This window comes from Mytilus galloprovincialis, chromosome 8 (genome assembly GCF_965363235.1).
Source record: "Mytilus galloprovincialis chromosome 8, xbMytGall1.hap1.1, whole genome shotgun sequence".
NCBI classification, from domain to species: domain Eukaryota; kingdom Metazoa; phylum Mollusca; class Bivalvia; order Mytilida; family Mytilidae; genus Mytilus; species Mytilus galloprovincialis.
In genome coordinates, this window is record NC_134845.1 from 40,756,806 (window position 1) to 40,771,461 (window position 14,656).

The 14,656-nt window shown below is 29.3% G+C and overlaps 1 protein-coding gene across 10 annotated transcripts in view; it reads left to right on the plus strand.

Annotated features, from left to right (window-relative positions):
• Positions 1-14,656, plus strand: part of LOC143041934 (kelch-like protein 5) — a 70,685-nt gene that overhangs the window by 31,697 nt on the left and 24,332 nt on the right. For 7 of the 10 annotated variants that reach the window (XM_076214085.1, XM_076214086.1, XM_076214080.1 and 4 more), the window contains one exon: positions 9,363-9,685. In XM_076214085.1, the coding sequence (XP_076070200.1) occupies positions 9,412-9,685 (274 nt within the window). In that variant the 5' untranslated portion in view covers positions 9,363-9,411. Of the gene's footprint in view, position 1; positions 103-5,251; positions 5,308-5,920; positions 6,056-9,362; positions 9,686-14,656 lie in introns of those variants that run through there. The other 3 variants (XM_076214088.1, XM_076214083.1, XM_076214084.1) reach the window with 3 other exon arrangements.

Below are 14,656 nucleotides of genomic sequence, written 5' to 3' on the forward strand. Positions count from 1 at the left end.
TAGCTATATTACTAGGACTGTCATTTTTAGTTTACATTATAAATCAGTGTGGATAAAAAACTTCCTATACTTATAAACCATATTGATTGTCTACTTCGAACAGTAAGAATCTTATTTATAAATTATATAAAGAAATATTTGTGCATTATAATTGTGGCAAAAATTCATATAACTTCCAATTTTATACATATTGTGCATATAGTCATGATAGATACACTGATATTGAGAGTGTCATGAAATTGTTAATTTTTTTTAAACATATTATATTTCATGGTGACAATTCTAGAAAAGGGTCAAAGGCTGAAAACATTAGCCTTGATTGATAAGGAAATAACTTTATATTGTTTTCTTCTGATAAACTAAAAACCAAAGCAAATGCTATCTTAAACCTCTTTAGATACATGAAAATAGTACTTACTTTATATGTTGTAATACGAACAAAATTAAGGTTACAAGAAATTGTCCTCTAACTCATACTTTATTTGGCGTATTTATCTTTTTTGAATCAATTGTTACTGATAAGTCTTTTGTAGACGAATAATCATGTCTGGCATACAAAATTGTATTGTTGTATCTTATATATATGGAAGTGTTTGACGACCTCGACTGGCTTTTCAGCCCTCGCACGGTCAGGTTGTATCTTAGTGATGAGTTCAGTTTAATAAAGAGCCAAGAAGGTAATTTTCTGAGGGAAGTTCATTTGATGTCATAAAACCTCTGAAGTGTCTACAAATGTTAGCTTTTCAATACAGTAGGTATTTGTGACAAAAGTGGTTATTTTCTTCCTCCAAAAAATATTTCAAATGTTTGTTATATGATTTAAACTTGTGGTAAAGAGGTTTTTGTTAGAGTAATGGGGAGATAACTCTTGATCATCATCAATTTTTGTGACAATAGTCCTTATTTTGGTTGGTTATTTGTTGTTGGATTTTTTGGCAAATACCGTCTTTTTAAACATGATTTTTTTAGAATATTCCATAAACAGATTTTTATTTGATTTTAACAGTAAGATTAGTGTAAATTGTCTTTTCAAGAACACTTAATTCTGAAAATAACCTATTTGTGGTCTCTGTCAAAAGTCTCTGTCATAAATGTGACATTTCCCAGATGGAAACCAATATATAAAAGACAAAAATATCTTAAACCTGTTCTTTAATAGTAATAGCAACAAAGCTGTCTAGTTTGCTTCCCTCATTAGCCACTTGAGAAGACTTACTACTGTATTATGACTTCTCTTGTCTTATTATAATTAAATTTTGGACTGCAGAAGTAGCTTAATTGTATAATAGGTTTATAAGTGTCTCTAAAAGGTTTCTTTAGAAGTCTAATGAGAATTTGATGATTTTTAACCTATAAACAGACTTCTGAAGGAGGCCTTTTGAAGTGCACTCCAATTTGGATGAAAATTTTGATGGGTGTCAGTAAAAATGAGAAGATTTATTTGAAAATTATTTCTCATATGTTGAAACAGTTTGAAATATTGTGGCCCAGTTTGAAATTTTATACTAATTAAGCTTTTTGTATCAATGCCAGCACCTAAAGAACCACATTAGTTGTATTAAAACTTTAGGATTTATAGATACATTTAGTACAATGTATTTGATATTTCTGAACCAATTGATTTTGCAATTTTTTTATATTGTTTAGTGAGCTTGAAGGTAATTGTACCAAGATAAGTTAAGGATTGAAATTGCTGTTTGATGTAATTCTAGTAAATTATTCCTAGTTTTATGTCTAAGAATAAAATTATGAATAAATAGACAAGCTTAAAAATGTAAATAAGTACAGATTATAAGGTTGTCTGCATATTGATATTGTAAAATATCAGCTACAAGTCAAAATATGATTATTTATTTTGGTGAATGGGCACTGTGACCAATTTGAAAATAAAGGCTTCATTTTTTGTCCAGCTGTCTTTGGGCTGAGAAGTGAAATTTTTTTCGAAATGACCTTTCTGAGAGCATTTTTGTTGAACCTTCGACTTTAGTCGAAAAAGCGAGACTAAGCGATCCTACATTCCGTCGTCGTCGTCAGATGCAGCGGCGTCCACAAATATTCACTATGTGGTTAAAGTTTTTGAAATTTTAATAACTTTCTTAAACTATACTGAATTTCTACCAAACTTGGACAGAAGCTTGTTTATGATCATAAGAAAGTATCCAGAAGTAAATTTTGTAAAAATAAAATTCCATTTTTTCCGTATTTTAATTATAAATGGACTTTGTTTTTTCTGCGAGGAAACATTACATTCACTCTGTGGTTAAAGTTTTTAAAATTTTAATAACTTTCATAAACTATCCTTGATTTGTACCAAACTTGAACAGAAGCTTGTTTATGATCATAAGATAGTATCAAGAAGAAAATTTTGTAAAAATAAATTTCCACTTTTCCATATTTTACTTATAAATGAACTTAGTTTTTCTGCGAGGAAACATTACATTCACTCTGTGGTTAAAGTTTTTAAAATTTTAATAACTTTCATAAACTATCCTTGATTTGTACCAAACTTGGACAGAAGCTTGTTTATGATCATAAGATAGTATCAAGAAGAAAATTTTGTAAAAATAAATTTCCACTTTTCCGTATTTTACTTATATTGAAGTTATAAATGGACTTAGTTTTTTTGCCAGAAACAAAACATTCACTCTGTGGTTTACGTTTTTAAAATTTTTATAATGTTCTTAAACTATCCTTGATTTCTACCAAACTTAGACAAGAGCTTGTTTCTGATCATAAGATATTATTCAGAAGTAAATTTTGTAAAAAAAAAATCACTTTTTCCGTATTTTACTTATAAATGGACTTAGTTTTTCTTCCAGTTAACATTACATACAGTCTGCAGTTAAAGTTTATAAAACATTTATTAGATTCATAAACTTAATCCTGGATTTTTTTACCAAACTTGGAAGCTTCTTTCAATCAAAAGACAGTATCGAGAGGGAAATTTTTATTGATGTTTTTCCTCGTTTTTGTTGAGTTTGCGATTAACAGCAAAAGTAGGCGAGACACTGGGTTCCGTGGAACCCTTACGAATTTTATTAGTGAATTGATGCACAGACAAATTCAAGGAGGCAATTGAAAATCATTATAAAAGAGTTAAAATAATACTTATATAAAATAAGTTGTCTTTGAAGTCCCTTTAATCTAAAGTCAACTTTGTCCAAAGGATTTTTGTTACGACTTCAAAAACTTACAAAAAGAAACTTATAAATCTTGTCAGTACCAAATCACTGACTATTGAGCTGATACACTTGGGGGATGAAATTCAAACGTCAATCAAACTTGATGCAAAAAAATGAAGAGATAATGCTTTAAAAAAAAATTTAAGTGTGTCTTCTGAAACCCTTTTCTGAATATCATTACCCACATTAGGAATCCTCAAACCCAAAACGTTGAATGCCAATGATGTATAATGCCTGAATACTGAAGGAGCTAGTCATTACCAGAATGGGACCTGTAAAGAATAGCTGATTCCTTTTAGTCTAAGGTCAACCTACTATGATGAAGATGGTACCTAAATTCAAAAGATTATAAGAAACAAGAATTGATTAATGCATATAACATCAAAAAAATCTTGTTGACCATAAAAAAAGATATTTGGGATCAGACTAATGGCAAGTGCACTGTAGTACATGTATAAGTAGTTAATCTAAGGATATATCAACCTTATTTGTCTCTCAATGACAACAATGCTATATAATTCAGAAAACAGAGGAGGTCTTGTGATCAAAAGGATCATGACATTACCTAAATCTTCAAAACATATCAAAATCATCAAACATGGCTTTGATTATATAAATGTGTTTAAAATATATATACAAGATTCAGTTCTTTTGGCACCACTGAAGTTTTGAGTTCAGACATAGATGGTTCTAATACTGACAGACGTTGTTTGAAGGTTTCTTTGTACTGACAGTCATTCTGGGGTTTGTACCTATCAGTTTACCTTCCCTGTATATATACCGGCTGTGATAAAATGTTGTTTACTCGGAGAATGATGTAACTTTTGGTCTTGGTTCATTTCCGATTATTTGCCCACTTTACTTCAAATAAATAAATTCCTGTGTGGGAAAATGATTTACTTCACATGGTTACAATTTGATCATTGATAAGAAAATGAGAATTTCTTGAACTCCGAGTGTACTGTTAAATGGTTTGTTTTTAAATTTTTTCTGAATTTTTAAAATGATTTTTATACTGATAGTGTATCATTATTAGGAACCTTGCTGAGAATAGGTGTAACTTTTATGAAAGTTTAGATGTCACAGAGTTGGAATTGTACAAAAAGACATTTATTGTGTGAAACCATTGAAGACTGAATGTTCTTGTACAATGGAAATTGTCTGAATCATATTGCTTGAACAGCAATGAATTAAAAATTTTCATGGGAAGTTCATTACAGCTGATTTATTGGTTTGTTTATTTGTAAGGTTTAAACTCTGAATTTTTTATGGTTCCATAGCTGGCCTGTTACAGAGCTACTTTTTACCCTTTTAAACATACCCTCATTTTCAAGTGGTAACCCAAATGTCCCTTCCTTCTTTAATAGTTGTAAATTTGTTCTGATCTGGAAAAGGCATTATTAGTAGTATTTGCCACTGAACATTGTAGCAAGAATCAATCAATCAGTAAATGGTATTTTTAGACATGTTGTAAATATATCCATGGTAGTCTCAATTCTCTTTTAGTTGGTTATTTTTTATTGGCTCACAGAGGAAGATTAAGAAAAGGTCACATTTTGTCAAGTTTACAAGAGAACATGTTAGAAGGTCTCATATCAATAAATATATGCCTAATTGTTTGGGACATATTCAGCCCACCTCTTGATTTGTCACTGACTAAAAATTTAATATTTGTTCTCTTAAAAAAAATTTAATGTTTTTGACATAATTTAAAATAAGTTGTTACACAAATCCCTTAATGAGGTAAATGAGGTAAGTTACATCTGGACATCTGACTTTTGTCAACATTAAAACATAATTTTAAATTATAATTGATTTTTGAAATCAATCAATGTTCTATTATATTTTTTTTTAATATGAACAGAATAGTTTTGAAAATTGATATTATGTAAAACATCTGCCATTATTGTATGGTACACCTGGTTGGTGATTGGATGCAGAAGTTGTCTCTTAAAGTATGGATTCAATGTAATCAACAGTTGACAAATTAAGCAATAATGGCATAGAAGTGATAACATTATTGTTTTGTCTGTGTCAGAAAATAAAATTAGTTATAGTGGGATTTTAGTGAACACAAAATTGTGATGGAAAAAAATATTTTCTCAAGAACTTCTAAAAATTACAGGTATGACAGTTTCCATTTGATTAAAACTAGTTTTAATTTCAATTTAACCTTTTTGATTTAATAAACTTGAAAAATTAGAGAAATTGAAAAGAATAAAATTATTTTGTTTTGCTTTGACTATTCTGAAATCTAAAATATTTTTTTAATTTGTACAAATGAATTAGTTTGCCGTTCCAGAGGTATTTATTAGTGCACAGCACTACATTAAAGGATGAACCTTAAATACTAAAGCTACTGTTAATTTTTACTTTTTGAAGGTATAAACTATTTTTTCAAGTTTAGAATCCTAAATATTACAAAATTGTAAAAATCCTTTATTACAAAATTGTAAACAATCCCTTATATTACAAAATTGTAAACAATCCCTTATATTACAGAATTGTATAATTTTTTTTAATAATAATCAATTTAAAAAAATAATATTTTAAGATATACAGTTAGATGCAAATATGGGTTATGGGAAAACGGGTTTCAGTATATCTTTCCATATTGCATATGATGTATTGAAAATCAATGCAATTTACCTACTTGAATTACTATTAGCACCAGCTGGTGTGTAAAGACTTCAATGTCAGTCTCTCTTCACCTGAGTGATGGGGCAAGTCATCCAGCTATACAGTCTGACTCTTGTGATGACATATTAGACCATCATAATGGCTTACACATAACATGCAGTGCACAATTGACAAAAATTATTGGATTTTATTTAAATAATGGATAAATATACCATTTCTAGATATTATCATAGGTAAGGTGGCTCTATTATTATTTGAATTATTACAAAATAAAATTGGCTTTATATTGTGAATATTTAAATGAATCATTTATGAAATTGACTAATTGGAAAATTTGATATAGATGCATTATGCAAAGACATTGAAAATATAATGATTTATTCATGTGTATTGATGTATACCTCATATTTCTTTTTATTCATATTTAATAGAAATACAGAATATGTTGGTTATAATGAAATTGAAGGGAAAAAGTGCTTTTTTAATGTGAAACTGTTTGCAAAATTATACATTGTTAAAAAAAAATAGTAGGAGACAATATTTTAGTTGGTGAAAATTACAGGTCTGATAATGTTTCTCTGATTTTTTTTTATTTAGACCAACAAAGTTGTGTGAATGTAAAAAGAAAGATCTGCCTATAATTGAATTGTATGATAAACCTCATACATCACTTTTGTCATATTACACAAAAATTATATTTATTCCAGAGAATGGAAAAATTCAGAAAATTTATTTTCCAAATCTCATTGAAAAATACTGATGTATGCAATTTCAATTTGCTAATTATAACAAATGATAGTACAGTCATTACAATTATATTACTAGTATAATCCTTACTGTAAAATATTTACAATTGAATTTCTAATATCAGCTGATGTCAATTTGAATGTTTATTGTATGTCTAATACTTGGGTAACAGCATGTGAAAATGGTTAAATTATTCAAGCCATGAAAAAACATTCTACAAATAAGATTCAACAGATGATCAATATAGCTGTGCCTGGTGACAGCGAAGAAAATAACCTGTTTATCTTCACATCTAATGCAACAGCTTTTCCCAAAGAATGAATCATCTTTTTTCCAATTGTCACATTCTCCATAAGATCAATTCCAGAGATTTTCACCTGAAAAAGCACTTTAAGTTTAATCTGCTGTTATTAAATCGATGAAGAGTATCATTAGTTCTTTGATTGCGGTATCAGGTTTTGTCCTTTGACACAATTAAGATAAAAAAGGAAATAAAATGCATGAGTTATGGTGAAACCATAGTTTACAATGTGTAACCAAATATGTAGTTCAAATTCTTATCATGTTTTTCTCTGATCAGTGACTGTAGAAGTCAATAGGACAAGAATATTATATAAAGCTTACAGAGTTAAAGTAAGATTGTATCAGAGAATGTAAATTTACATTGGAATTTGCCTTTAGACAAATATATTTTTTTTTATTTTGAAAGTGACATGATTGCCTAAATGTAATGTTGTTGCTTCTTTTCATACACAACTCTCTTATGTCATATCAAGAATTCTTAGAACAAAAAGAATATAGGACTTATGTAAGATGTTATAACTTATATGAGAAAATAGTTATGAGGCCTGCCCTCAGTATTCAATATAAAGAAGAAAAACTTTAAGGCTTCAGAAATTTGATTTTTAATAAGTTGAGCAGATATATTTAAACACCACTTTGTTCCTTATCTTTGATTTCCCTTAAACAGTTTTTCGTCCAATGAGAAAATTTTGACAGCAACAGGTTCCATAGTGATCCATTGTCTTTATCTGATGTCACGCTTCACAATTCTAAGAAATTAAATCTAATATATGGATTTATCTGACATGACCATCTATATGAAACCTGTTTTGTTGATGTATAGAAGGTGGTGAGGATGACAAGCATGGAGACTAATCCTCATCATGTACAGCATATAACAAGTAACATTATATTTAAACATCCCAAGGGGGGGATTGGTTTATGTTAACTTGAATGACAATATGAAAATTGATTACATGAATCTGCCTGCTTTCATTTGCATCTTTTTTAGAAAAAAAATATGATTTCCCTGGAGGGTTTGTTTGGAAAAGCAGCTTAAAATATGTTACTTTTTGCTTCAAATTTCATTTGACAAAAAATACTTTGATCAATATTATGGTTGTTTTGCTAATTAGATTTTTATTGTTTCTGTGTTATCAACTACAGGTACTGTTGATTTGTCCTTACAAAGAATAATCATGTATGGGTCAATCTGCTCAATGCTTACAATGGGCCATTGTGACTCAATGGTAATAATTGGGTCATTCTGGTCATGCAATTATATGATGGGTCATTCTGGTCATGCAATTATATGATGGGTCATTCTGGTTATTAATTACCAAGGGTCAGTATGGTTTATGATATGGATTGGGTCATTCTTCCATGGTTACAAAGGTCATTCTGGCTATAGGTTACCAAGAGTCATTATAATTTGATGATTTTCAAGGGTCATTCTGCTTCTTGGTTATAAAGGATCATTCTGTTTCATGGTTACTAATGATAATCATTCTGTATAATGTTCACATTTGTAAATAGAGGGTCATTTTGTATAAGTGTTACAATTTGCAATTTTGTTCAAATGTTGCTTTACAAGTTTAAAAATCGAAATTTTAGTGCTTAGGTTATTAAATGTTTAAGGAAACTTCTTACATAAGCTTAATTCTTTGACTGTTTGGGCTACTGTTCAAATTTTACAAATTCTCTCTTTTATTAATGTATCCAAGCATTAGATAAAATTGGTATAATAAATATATGTTAATTAGTAATCTTCAGAATCTCAAGGCCTAGTAATTATCGAAAAATAGACTAAAGATAAATCTTTTTGTAAGATCCAACACACATCAAATTAGAACCAAGTTTTCCTCTGAGATAAATAATTAATAATAAATCTGTAGAGTAATCAGTATCACCTTCACAAAAAACCTTTGTTGTTTGCCGAGGGTAAGATTCAATAATTATTTACCGCTAATATCATTAATCATTTAGTGACTTTTTTACCCTGTTAAATCAAAAGGCATTTCTTCCACATGCCAAACTGACAGTCCACCAAGTTGCGTTATGTAAGTTCACATAGACTTGAAAAGAAGTGGATGATTTCTTTTAAGATTGTAATGATAACCTTTGCTCAAAGGGACATAAATATTTCCAGTTCAATATTTCAGTTTCTCTATAAAGTTGTTTTTTTAGAGGTCTGTAGGACATGTCATCAGGAAAGCTCTAAACACTTGATCATCTTTGGATTTACTGTGGATTCATTTATTTTTGAGGGTATAAATTTTCGTGGATATTTGATTTTCTTGGTTTTGCCAATCTCTACATGCACAGACTATATTGAAAATCTGTAAATTGTTGAAGATTTGAATCCGTGGATTACTCTTAACTACGTTATCTACAAAAATTGGTATCCAGCAAATTATATTGAATCCACAGTGTTAGAACTAAAATCTTGGAGTGAATAAAATTGAAATAAATTAAGGTGCTTGTCTTATGAAACTTTTTTTGTGATTGCAGGTACCTAGTTCAGCAGACTTATGCCGCAACACACCATCCTAATACCAGGATGGAAGACATCCCGGACCATTTCCTGTCTATGAATCATGCCGAGAGGATGATGAAGAAGATTGAAGGGTATGCTGGGAAGAGGCAACTGTGTGATGTTGTTATCATCGCTGGAAATAAAAGAATCCCGGCTCATCGTTTAGTACTGAGTGCTGCTTCCGATTATTTTGCGGCTATGTTTACAAATGATGTGAGGGAGGCAAAGATGGAAGAAATAGTAATGAAGGATGTAGATCCAGAATCTCTAGCAGCTATCGTTAATTATTCTTATACAGGTAACTAATTAATTATTGAATATATATTGTAGATCAGGATATTTTCACTAATATTAATACTGAAATTATTGCGATGTTTTAATTATTGCAAAAAATGCGACAGGGAATCGCAATAATTTAAACTCATATTTTTTAATTTTTTATATGAATTACACAGGATTTTTCTCAATATTGCAATAAATATTTTATCACAAACCTTTATGCACATTTCAATAAATTATGTACAAGGTAGTGTTAAGCAAAAAGTAAAAACAAAGCATAGATAAAGTTGTTCTACATAGATCTTAATTTAAAACAAAAAGTGATGCGAAAATAATATGATGTATTGTACTGATTGGAATCAATTTTTGATAATGATTATCTTTTTCATGTGTTTTTAACCACTGATTTAGGGTTTGTAATTTTTGCAAAAGTGAACATGAATGACAGTTTAGAAATATCTTCCTTTTAAAATGTTTGCTAATAAAGATAACTCACTTTTTTCCAAAGAAATGCATATAATACATTTATGTAATAGTTACTTAGCCAAGCTTAAAGTAATCTTTAGGGTTTTTTTTTGTAAAAGAGAACATGAATTTCAGTTTACAAATTACTTTCTTTTATAATATTTGTTCGGATAACACACTTTTTCATCATCATCTTTATTCTCATAACCATTGCAGATACATAGGTACAGAGAGAGTGCAAAATATGTACATGAATGTGCATCTATTTACAAAACATATATAAAATACAGTGGTTTCAAAATAATATACATTTTAGCCAGGAGGACCCACATGTTTATTTATACACTTTATAAGCTTACATAATCTTTTTAACTCTGACTTTTTGTTTACTTTGCTCATCAGTTTTCCAAATTTTAGTGTATTAACACGAGCCAAATAATATTTATCAAGGTATAATTTTCTGCTGTCGTTAAAAAATGGACATTCTAGCAGATAATGTAATTCGTCCCCAATACTACCAATATTACAAAGATGACATTTTCTATCATTTCTATTAACATTATTCCACCTCCCTGTCTCTATTGGGAGTCTGTGGTTTGTGGTTCTATATCTACATAAAATAATACTTTCGTGCATATCCAAGATATCAAAATATTTTTCAAACTTCAATTCTAACTTAAAAATTTTATAATTTACTGCTTTTGTAGACTCTTGTAATTGCGTATTCCACAACTGTTTATAATGGTCTTGTAATCGCAACTTAAGTGCATTTTTTAACCATATATCATTACCAAAACATTGAGAAATCCAAATATTTGAAAAACCACATTCATCCAAAATATTTTTAACTTTACTCACAAAAAATGTACATACATTATTCACAGTAAATAGTGTTTTTAATAGTCTATATGCGATAGAAGATAGCTTAGTCTCTTTAGCGGATAATAACTTACACCAATATGACACTATTTTTATTTTAATATCAATGTCCAAAGGATATCTACCAAGTTCACCGTATACCATATAGTTAGGTGTGGAATTTTTCAGTTTCAAAAGAAGTTTACAGAATTTCAGATGGATTCTTTCTATAATTTCAACATTACCAAATAGAAATGCATTTTATAGTAACTGAGCCAAGCTTAAAGTGATCTTGTTGTTTTATGAATATTTTTGAATGGTATTTCTTACATTACTAGCCATCAATAACAAAGAAAAGGGTTCAGCTAGGTTTGAGGAAGTTAAAGTATTTTGAACCCATTAACAGTGCTAACTTCAAAAACTTTTTGCAAAATATTTTCCCATAATTTTATGAATTAGAGGTGTATTCAATGGTTTTATGAATTATTGCCGAAAATTTTCAAGATGTTTTGGTCATGCAATATAACTCTGGAGGCTGTTCAGTAGGACAGATGTTATATCTTTATGAATGACTTAATTGAAGTAAAAATAAGGTTTATATTAGAAAGATGTTTGTGGATAAAGGAAATCAGCAGTAAATAAAAAACTTTCAAAAGTTCTTTGACCTTGTAATTATTTTAAGACTGACAGAGATGAGGCTTCTCATTACAAGAAACAAATATCAAAATATGTTTTTCTATTTACATATGGTCCATTTCTTCTCTTTGGAAACTAATTAATTCCGTTTTTATGCATGTGTTGAAGAAAACATAAAATTTTTGTACAGGAAACATTAATTTCAAGTTCATTTTATGGATTTGTGTATTCTTAATGAGTGCTTTTATCATAAAAAATGATGAATTGGTTGAGAAGAAAAAAAACACTTTGCTTCAAATTAAATATAATACTACTAATTTGATGATATATCTGACACAAGATTTACTGAATTTTATACTCATTTTGGAATTTTCTGTAAAGTTTTCTCAAAATTTATATTTTTGCTGATTGAGAAAAAATCATGAAAATAGTCCCTTGAATACTTTTGGTTTTCAGTTTGATAATATATAGAATCAGATACAAGAAAAATGTGTGAAATAAAATCCTGTAACACGGGTTTTACACTAGAAACAGCAATATTTCAAGTCCTCTAAAATAAAGCTCTTTACAGTATTTCATACTTGTTTGTTTTTAAGACTGCAGACCTTGTGGTTATAAAACTTTGTAAGAATAGTTATACTATTATCTTACTCAGACTTGGAATTAAACCTATAGAAATACAGGATGTGGTGTTTCAAGCATTAATTTTGTACTCTACATCAGCTGTGTAAAGTTTTATGATCAAGAGCCCTGTACTTCAGTATCTTTATTGCCATTTTATTGATCATTACATTATCAAATGGTCATTGTATAGACACAATAACTTGATAGATAGTCTACAACAGTAAATTAAATATCTTTACAGCTAAATAGAAAAGCAATAAGATAAATAAAAACAATTCCCAGGATAACATTTTAGGATATTTTTCAGTAAGTTATATACTGCACATAGTAAAATTTCAAGCCTGAAAACTCATTAAAAGTATGTAATTTGAAATTATTTCCCTGGTGTTACATTTATTGTAGACATGAAAAAAAAGTTAATGTTCTAATATTACAATAATTATTTTGAAACCAATTGAATTTAGGATATTGATCAACGATATCAATTTCTATCAAAGCCCTCACGAGTTTGCTACATTGTTAATTCATCTCAAATTGCACAGAAATTACTCGGATTGCATAATTCAAGAAAATAACGGAAATTGTTCCTTCAATAATTAAATGTCTGTTGCACATCTGTACATCCTCCGTCATGGGGGGACAATTTAATAGTTTGATTGATGACGTAACGCTCATTTATCATTCAAATACAGAATTGGACTCTCATTTTGCAAAAAAAAATAACGTCAACAAAAGTGAGTCAATCTGTTGATTGTGAAATAAGATGCTTAGTCATTACCAATATTCTGGAATGATATATGAAAGTTTTAATGCTTGTTAGGGATAGTCTTGATAGATTGCTTGTTGCTTTTACAATGTCCAGCGTCAATTATTTATAATAGTCATGAGAAAAAAAGCTGCAAATATATATCGTTTGTGTGTCCCTTTGATAATTGATCTGATTTGATCATTTTACTACTAATTTGATTAAAATTTCAACAAACAAGCAATAAAGCCTTTGGATATTTAATGTACAGTGATTAATTTAAAAAAGGTGTGATTGCCAATGAGACTACTCTTCATAAGAGACCAAATGACACAGAAATTAACAACTAAAGGTATAGATCACCATACAGCCTTCGTCGATGAGCAAAGCCCATACCACATAGTCAGCTATAAATGGTCTGGAAATGACAAAGGTAAAACAATTCAAAACAGAAAACTAACTGACTATAATTTATGTACAAAAAAATGAACTAAAAAAACAAATATGTAATACAGAAACAAACGAAAACCACTGAATTACAGGCTCCTGTAACTTAGGACAGGTCCATACATCCAGCATTTGGAAGAGAAAACATGTTAGCTGGATTCCAACCCTCCCCCTAACCTGGGAGAGTGGTGTAACAGTACAACATAAAATGAACAATATCACTTGAAAAAGGCTAAACTCATCAGATTCATACAAATGATTCAATAACACAAAGTTAACGCAGCCGGGGAACTTGTACAGCCCAACACAGAGTACAGATCTGAGTGCTTCCGTTTAAAATTCAACATTTGCATTATGATATTGAAATAACACACATGCAAGACATTTGTCTGTGTCAGCAGAATATCTTTGTGTATATTCTGTACATACATTTGGAAATTTTTTTTTATTGAAATTCGCTGTTGTTGACTTGTTCATTGAAGCTGAAACTCAACAGAATCATTAAAGAAAAGCTTCAATTAGCAAATTACTATTTAAACAATGCTTCCAGAACAAACAACCTTTTGATACATTGTCAGGTAAAAGATTGTCATCAAGAATTAATGAAAATGACGTAGATTGCATCAGTGTTCTATTGAGACAGTAGAAAAATCTAATATTCTGTCTGGTGATTTCAGATAAATGCTTTGATATAATGTATGATCTGACAGAAACTTTTGTTTTATAATGGTTCCGAAACTCATTATTAAAACATGATTCATATTTCAAATTTTCCATCTTTAAAAAGTTTTAATGTGAAGTGGAAGCATTTAAATGCAGTTGTTTGCTTTTGAGGTGTGCAATTTCAATGATGGATGCACATTTCTGATCAATAATATTGAATTCTTGGAGAAAATACATTGGAACAGCAAATTTTATCTTCGGAAAATTAGAGATCGTCATTAGAACTTCTACATATGACTGCACACTGTAACACCTACATGATTAAACAAAAAAATAGAGGAAATTCCAGTCTTCGTAAATAGTGAAATTAAAACGAGAAAATTCCATAAATAGCAGTATTATTTTTTTGGAGCTCTATAAATATTGATAGCTTTCATCATGATAATTAATTAGGTTCCAGAAGCACATGGGATGCAATGCCTTAAAAAGTCTACATTTAGATAACAGGCTTAAAATGAATCAAAAAATCTTGTTGTGAGATTTGCAATTGCA